This window comes from Octodon degus, unplaced genomic scaffold, assembly GCF_000260255.1.
Source record: "Octodon degus isolate 3935 unplaced genomic scaffold, OctDeg1.0 scaffold00054, whole genome shotgun sequence".
In the NCBI taxonomy this organism is placed as follows: Eukaryota; Metazoa; Chordata; class Mammalia; order Rodentia; family Octodontidae; genus Octodon; species Octodon degus.
In genome coordinates this window covers 11,214,964-11,223,276 of record NW_004524630.1, presented here as the reverse complement: position 1 = coordinate 11,223,276, position 8,313 = coordinate 11,214,964, and the positions used below count along the sequence as shown (strand labels likewise).

Here is an 8,313-nt window from a genome sequence, read left to right as displayed (position 1 = left end):
CCAAGAGCTGGGATTACAGGTGTGTGCCACCACACACAGTCTCAGTATACAGGGTTATTAAAATAGCAAGCTCCTCTAGGATATTCAAACGTGATCTCATACATTGTAACAGATTATATGCAAATTTTAAGCAAGGTATACTTGATAGTAAAAAAGGATCTTACTAAACGATAGACCGTCAGAACATAAACATAAACATCTTAAAATGATTAGTAGGTACGTAATAGGTGTCAGAGGCTTTCTGGATAACTTTTAAGGGTTTTACAGTCTTACCTACGCCAGGCAAGTGCCCTACCGCTGAGTTACAACCCAGTCTCAACATCTGCTCTGCTCCAGCGAGAGGCACACTACCCTCTCAATTACCTGGCAGCTTCAGATGGTAAAGCAGCGTCAAGTGGCCCTGGGGATGAAGCTCAGTCTGAGCACCCCCGGCTCAAAGCTCAGTGCCATGAAAACAAAAAGCGAAGCTGGAGGGAAAAAGAGCCAGCGTGGGAAGCTCCTGGTGGCACTAAGCAGCCAGGCCCCGCGTCCCACCTGCAGCCGCGCGCTTTCTACCAGCTTCATCTTCATGGAGAACCTGCAGCTCTGGATCAGCGAAGTGACGCCCTCCTCGGGCTCATCCCTCCCATCGCTGTGACCTTCATCACCATCCACACTCATGCTGTCATCTGAGACAGGAGCCAGCTTCTCCTCTATTTTGCTGAGAAAGAAACACCTACACAAACAAGGAAAAGTGAGGTACAAGGCCAGTCTCATGAAGGAAATCTTTGGACATCCAGAAAGCTACTCCATAGCACACTCACAAATTCTAGCTCTTAAGGTTTTGCTCATAGTTAAACTGTAAATGCATACTCCAGGCACTGGCTTCCCATCTTATTTTTTTTTTCAATTTTTATATTTATTTATTAGTTCTTTTTACAAATTTTTCTTTTTGAAGAGTAAAAACAAAAGTAAAATCCAATAGTGGAAACAAAGACTGAAACAGGGTAACCTACAACAATACATATGTTACAGATTTTCAAAACAAGAACAGCTAATTAACAATGGTTGTTATATTATTTGTTTTTATCATCAAATCTGTCAGTCACACTAGCAGATATAGCTATGCACGACTGGATGAACAATTCAATATTACCACTTCCTTTCAAGAAACCTTATTTTTTTCCTTTTTTAAACTTTTATTCCTCCTCCTCCTCCTCCTCCCCCCTCCTTTCTCCTTCCCCTTCTCCTTCTTCTCCTCCTCCTCCTCCTTTTCCTCCTCCTCTTCTCCTCCTCCTCCTCCTTTTTTCCTCCTCCTCCTTCTCCTCCTCCTCCTTCTCCTTCCACACCTCATTTTAATAAACCAACTCGAGATCACAAAGGATATCTCAACAGAACTTTTCAAAGGCCATTTAGTGCCTCTGCTTCCAGATGAAGCATTTCAACTCACAGTTTTCTCTATTAATGAACAGGTAACAAACCATGTTGAATTAAAAGTCATTTTTCCTTTATAATAATCTCAGTATAAGATCTTATACCTATGGGACCGGGGAGATGGCTCAGTGGAATAAGCACTTCCTTGCCAAGTGCAAGGGCCTGAGTTCAATCCGCAGTTCCCCCAAAAAAAAAAAAAAAAAGGATCTTATACCTAAAGGCAAAAAAGTAAAGCAATAGAAAGATTATAAATAATTATGGAGCACTTTAAAAGTTATATGTGGGTGGGCTGGGGATATACCTCGGTGCACAAGTGCCTGCCTGGTAAGCACAAGGTCCTGAGTTCAATTCTCAGTACCAAAAAAAAAGTTGCATGTGGGATGTGGGTTAGTATACACTTATGTTTATTTACATTTAAATAATATAATTTATATAAGTATATAATTTTACATTTATAGTTTCATATGATTTTACATCAGTAATACTGATGAAGGTATTTAATATGAATAATATGCATTATTTACATCAGTATACTGACAAAGGTAATACATCAGTAATACTAATAAAAATATTTAACACATAAACTTTGTCACTGATCAATAATCAAGTAAAGTAGACAAGTGTGGGGTGCACACCTACAACCCTAGGACCCTAGGAGGCTGAGGCAGGAAGCTCATAACCTCAAGCTTAGCCAGGGAGACTTATTAAGATCCTGTCTCAAAATAAAAATAAAAATAAAAAGGGCTGGGGATATAACTTAGCATAAAGGTCTTGAGTTCAGTGCCCTGTGTAAACAACACACACACACACACACACACACACACACACACACACACCCCAAGTAATTTTCTAACATCCATTTTTAAGACTGCTTCTAACTCTCTTAGAAACACTACAGCCCACCTCACACCTATTTTTTCTCTTCCCTTCCTCCTTCCCTCTTACCCTTCCTTGTTAATCAGAAGAACAAACAAGTAAACAATGGTATGAAATGGGCACCTGACAGATATTTGAAGTAATGACCAATGAACACATACTGAAGGAAACTCTGCACTCTTCCCAGAGGCAGCTGAAAAGGAGCCCAGGCGGCCGGAAGGTGGCAGGAGAGAGCGCCAGGAAGGCCCCGCCAGCTCAGGACAGGAGCCCACGGACGGCGGCCCACCCCGAGGCCACGTGCCAGGCCGGACTCAAAACGCAGTAGGACGGGGTCAAGACGGACCTGGGATCTGTGCCAGAGAGGCAGGGCGAGCCTGTGCCACGTGCACCGGGCTGCCTGCCTCCACGAGAATTACGGAAGAAGCTGGAAGAAGCTGTGTCTGCACGAGGAGATTCGCAATTGCAAGGCACAACTCAAAAGCAAGGAAAATCTATCCCTTCGCGCGGAAAAGACAGGATAACCATGCGTAGGGATGAGCACAGAAGGACTTTATAGCAGCTACGTGAAGGCTCTTGCTTCAAGAAGAAAAACTCACATGAATAAATAAAAAGGTGAGTATCCCAGGAGAGAAAGAGAAAACATAAAATAACCAAGTAGATTATTTTACAACTGAAAAATGAAATACTTGAAATTAAATATTTATAGACCAGACATTTAACAGAGCAACAAAGCTAACAGGAAAGTGACAGCACACTTGCAGAGAGGTCAACAGCTAGCATCTAATCTGAACAGAGAAAAACAATGGAATATAAATGAACAGAGATTTTAGGGAACTCTGGAACAAAATGAAAAAGGGTCGGTGTATGTGGGGGTCAAATCCCACAGGAATGAAACGGGCAAAACCCATCTGAAGGAACAGTGACAAAGAGCCCCAAATTTGCTCACAGAAATTAATGCACAGACTCAACCTGCCCAGAAAAATAAAACAGTATAAAAATCACAGAAAAGCACACCTAGATCCATCATAATCAAGCTCCTGACACCCAGCGATGACACCAGAGGAACAAATGATGGCCATTAGAAGTCGCTAAGTGTAAGTTTGGCGTGGGCTTCCCGCCTGTCATCTCAGCACTCTGGGAGGCTGAGGCAGGATGTTGTCTCAAATAATGAAAGCGGAGAAGGTACTTAGAGTATGTATGACAGTTTTAAGCAAAAATGTAGTATTTTCTGGCACCTGCCTGGCAAGCACAAGATCCTGAGTTCAATCCCAGGTACTTAAAAAAAATTCTGGTGGTATTTTCATTATATATAACTTTATATAAAGTAACATACACATCAATGTATCATTACTTCACTTTATCAGAAAGAAATAGCATCTATCAATGTATACGAGCCTAATAACAAAACATAGTAAGTAAAAATAAGAGTTAGAAAGAGAAAAGATAATTCCATAGTCATATTAGATCATGAGATCCCTAACTGAGCAGCTGACAGAACTAAACAGAAATATAAACATATATATTTTTTCAAGTATGAAAAGACTTTTGAACACAGGGTAGATAACCGTATACTGATGTAGAAAAAAATTAACATCTCTTACTCCATCACACTACCTACAAAAATTACCTTTTAATGGCTCCAGATCTAAATGTACAAACTAGAACTATAATATTTGTAGAGGAAAACTTTGTAAGATGAGCCTGGTCACCCGCCTGAAGTGAGTGGTTCCCCTAGGCCAAATCTAAGCCAAGACAAATATGAACTATACAAGGACAGCGATGGGTTACAGCCCAGTAAGTAAATTTGAACCTATAATTCTTTACTGGCAGTTTTAAAAGGAAGGAGGGAAGGAAGGAAGGGTTGTTACGCAGAAGATATGGCCTGATAATCAGGGGACACCATCACTGTCCACACTGCATGAGCCAAAAATCATCCAGAGATGCAGCAAAGTCGCAAGAGGAAAAGGACACCTGCCTTTCTCCAAGCTTCTCCCATATTACTTTCGGTATAGTTCTTTTGTTTTTTTTGTTTGTTTTTTTGCGAAACCGGGGATTGAACGCAGGCACTTGTACTTGCCAGGCAAGCACTTATTCTACTGAGCCATCTCCCCAGCCCATTACTTTCCTACTGGTTGCAGAACAAACCAACCAACCAACCAACCAACGAGCCGTCACAGCATTGGACAGTGGACACAAGGCAACATTTTAACCAGGTAGTCAAAATGAATCTCACCAGCAGAAGGGAGACGGGAAGTGACAGCCTGGGAGGAGCGACAGGTATTTTGGCTAGGGGTGGAAAATGTCAAAAATGTTTTTGCAAACTGTTGAATCTACAAAAAAGATATACAAGAGAAGTCTAGTTTTCTTCTAACTTTCCCACAACTTAAAGCTTACCTCAAAATATACTTTTTTTAAAAAAGTACATGTAGAGGAAACAACAGAAGAGTACAATAGCCGGGTCCGAGTCTTGAATCTGATGTCCTAAGGATATCTGCCCCAATAACCCCCACGGTCTCCGACTCCCCACCCCTTCCTGCGTGTGTGGTGCTGTGAAGCACGTGCCCTGTGGATCCCAAGGCTAGCACGGGGAGGCAGGGGCAGGACAGGAAAGGGAGCTCTGACCTCAGCTGAACACAGCTGTGGAGGAGCTGGGTGCGAGGAGGCGGCCGAGGGCAAACACCCAAGTTTCAGTGACAACATAAAAACATGACTATGCAGTACCTTTTTAGCTGTCATCCCACTATCTAAAAGTCAGTCATGAGGCAGCATGAGGGGCTGCCCCCGCCTTTTTCCCAGCCAGTGTGCATTTCTCTCCCATCAGTGCACCCCAATGCTTGCACAGTGAGTGGGCAGCACCCCCTCTTCCCAGATGGTGAGTGGGGATAAAGGAACACGCTGTCGGCCTGCAGGGTGCTGCTAGAACAACCTACTTGGGCAATCAGCAGGGTGAAAGAGGCTCACACCCCACATTTTTCTAAGTATAGTTTGGAAGAAGAATCATTCTGACGAATCTGGAAAAGAACCCACACTTGCAAGAACCGCCCCTCACCGATTTGTGATGATGTCATCCCAGATGTGCAGTGGGTCCATTTTAGCATCTGGGTATCTGTTTGTCCAGGTTTTCAGAAGTCTCTTAAGGGAAGCCTTCGATGATAGATTACCTAAAAATAATATTAGAGGTTGATTTTATCTACAGCTCAATGACAAGACCAACTGACAATGTGGGTTCGTCATTAGTAAGCAAAAATGTAAAAAATTTCTTGTCCAAGTTAAATAAAAAATTATTTTCTTTCACAAAAGGAACATAAGTCACCAAACTAAATATAATACATCTTGACATTTAAACTGAATCACTTTTGAACACCAAAAAAAGACGGAGCAGGTAAGCACATTGGTCTTTTTAGCTCCAGTACAGGTCTATAATTCTGTATCTACAATTTCAAGGCCTTAAATAGCACTGAAAACTGAAAAGGTAATTTTTTTGGAAAAAAAAAAAGTCAGATCAGAATCAGCACAGGGCTACTTAGCGCCTGTTTCTGCCACCAATGTGAATACTCGCAACCTACACCGAAGACCTCACCCAAGCAAAACTGAGCAACACTGCCCAGCCCAGGCTGCATTCTCTACATATCAGACAAGCTGACCTCAAGAGAGCCCAGAAAGGTATTCAAAACAGTCCTCATGAAATTCCTAATTTCACATGGGTAATATTCAGATTTTCTGCCTGATGCTAAAAAGCAGCGGTCAGGGACAGGACCGGAGCTCATGAAGCCCTGAGTTCTTATCTTTCACTTATTACATAACATAAGTCATTTAATCCTCCAGGCCTCTATAATATGACAGGGAAAAACTAAGGCTGTTATAAAAACAAGATGGTAGAGATAGAGAGATTTAAACTACCTACTGAGAGAGAAAGCACTTAATGAATGATAATAATACATAATAATATACACTTGCAAAATATTACTCCAGATTTTCATAATTATTTTCAGTTATTTAGAACAAAAATCAAAACAGATTAATAACTATGACATTTCACCTTTGGAAAGATGTTTCCCTCTGACTTTGACTCTTAGATGGCCCCCACAGACCTGGGGACAATCCCACGGAGAGTGGCACCTCAGCCTTCCTCTCGGGGACACCGCCTCCAGCTCTGCGCTCCCCCAGGCTGGCTCCCAACCCATCCTCCCCCAGAGGCCTCTGGCAGCGCAGCGGCCACTCCAGCCTTCCTGTGGGGGCAGCTCTCCAACACCTTGCTTCCGCCTCTGTCTCTCAGGGCAGGCCAGGCCCAGCGGCTGGGTCCGTAACTGAAGATCGCCGGTTCCCTGAGCTGTGAAGTTACACTACGCTGGACGCTTCCAGGCAGTTTATTTTGGCTCTGCAGTACCAGCCTTATTAATTGTGCCTGAGCACTGGACACGTTTATTTTGATGGCTTCAAGATATGCACAGTATCTACAGAACAAATTCAAGGCAGTTTCCAACCTATATAGAAGACATGTACTTCCACCAAGCAAAAACTCAAGTGTTAAAACTTTTCCACATTAAAAAAAAAAAAAAAGGTTAAAAAGATTACCTTGGTTACTTATAAAGCTGATGAATTCCTGAATTTCTGTTAAAGCTTGAACGGACTGTAACTTGATGAGTCTACTTCTATGTAACAGGACATCAATACTAGAATAACTCTAGAAAAAGAGGCATGCATGTGACATTGTTATAAATCAAATTTACTACTTGAAACTTCTAATGTAGTTCTCTAAAATGTGAAACACAGCAACTGCTCTACAAATACATCACCCACTGTGTTGCAGAGTGGTTGTCATAGAAACAAAAACTGGTTTAGTGTTTTTTAGTAATTTAGGTTTTCAATTATACTTCGATTAAATGAAATCAATATAATCAGGCTATCATTTGTCTGCATTTTTCTTTTCCTGAAGAAAGGCAATGGGGATCGAACCCAGTGCCTTATGGATGCTAAGCACACACTCCAGCACTGAGCTACACCCTCAAGTCAAATAATTATTATTCGCTTTACCTCCCTTCCTTTTTCTATCTGCTAAGCAAGTGCTCTACTAATGACCTCCATGACCAGCCTGTACCAACTTTAAAAAAATCACATCCTATAATGTATAACACCAACTACAGAAGCTTATTTTTTCTTCTTTTTTAGTGTATTAACCAATTAAAACAGCAAAATAGAAGTGAAAATTAATTTACAAGCTCCCCTGAGTAACACCATGTCCATGACAAACACTAAAGGATGTACATAAGACACCTACTCACAAACAAGCTCACAACCGGGAGAAGACGACTCTCACAAAAGCAAGAAGGAATGCAGAGAACGAACCAAGCGAGCAATCCATGTTCTTCACAAAGCAACCAGTTTGGACAGCAACTCCACACAGAAAAGCCAGTTGTCAAGAGTTCTGTGACAATGTGACAAAGGGAACTAAAAAACAAACCGGATGCAGTACATGCCTTGTAACTGCAGCACTCTAGGAGGATGAGGCAGGAGGATTACAAATTCAAGCATAGCTTGGGTAACTTTGTGAGACCCTGTCTCAAAATAAAAGGTGTTGTTTTTTTTTTTTTATTTTTGGCATAACCAGGGATTGAACTCAGGTCCTGGTGCTTGCCAGGGAAGCGCTTATTCCACTGAGCCATCTCCCCACCCCCCACCCTTTTCTTAAATAAAAGGTTTTAAGCAAGGCTGGCATGCAGTTCAGGGAAAGCCTTCAGTCTAATATCCAATATCATAAAAAAAAAGGAGGAGGAGTACGAGGAGGAGGAAGAGGAGGAGGAGGAGGAAGAAGAGGAAGAGGACGAGGAGGAGGAAGAAGAAGGAGAAGGAGAAGGAGAAGGAGAAGAAGAAAAGAAGAAGACAACCAACAAATAATTTTTTTTTTTAAACATTTCAAAATATGTGGCTGGGAAGATGGTTCAGTAGAATAAGCACTTCCCTGGCAAGGGCAAGGGCCTGAATTCAATCCCCACGTCTGCCAAAAAAAAAAAAAAAAAAAAAAAA

The 8,313-nt window shown here is 41.8% G+C and overlaps 1 protein-coding gene across 1 annotated transcript in view; it reads right to left on the bottom strand.

The window, feature by feature from the left end:
* The window catches only part of Prkdc (protein kinase, DNA-activated, catalytic polypeptide), a 188,415-nt gene that overhangs the window by 25,270 nt on the left and 154,832 nt on the right, over positions 1–8,313 (bottom strand). The window contains exons 67-69 of the mRNA XM_023717692.1: positions 6,865–6,973; positions 5,339–5,450; positions 535–715 (exon numbers count right to left, since the gene is read on the bottom strand). Coding sequence (XP_023573460.1) covers positions 535–715; positions 5,339–5,450; positions 6,865–6,973 — 402 coding nt within the window. The remainder of the gene's footprint in view (positions 1–534; positions 716–5,338; positions 5,451–6,864; positions 6,974–8,313) is intronic.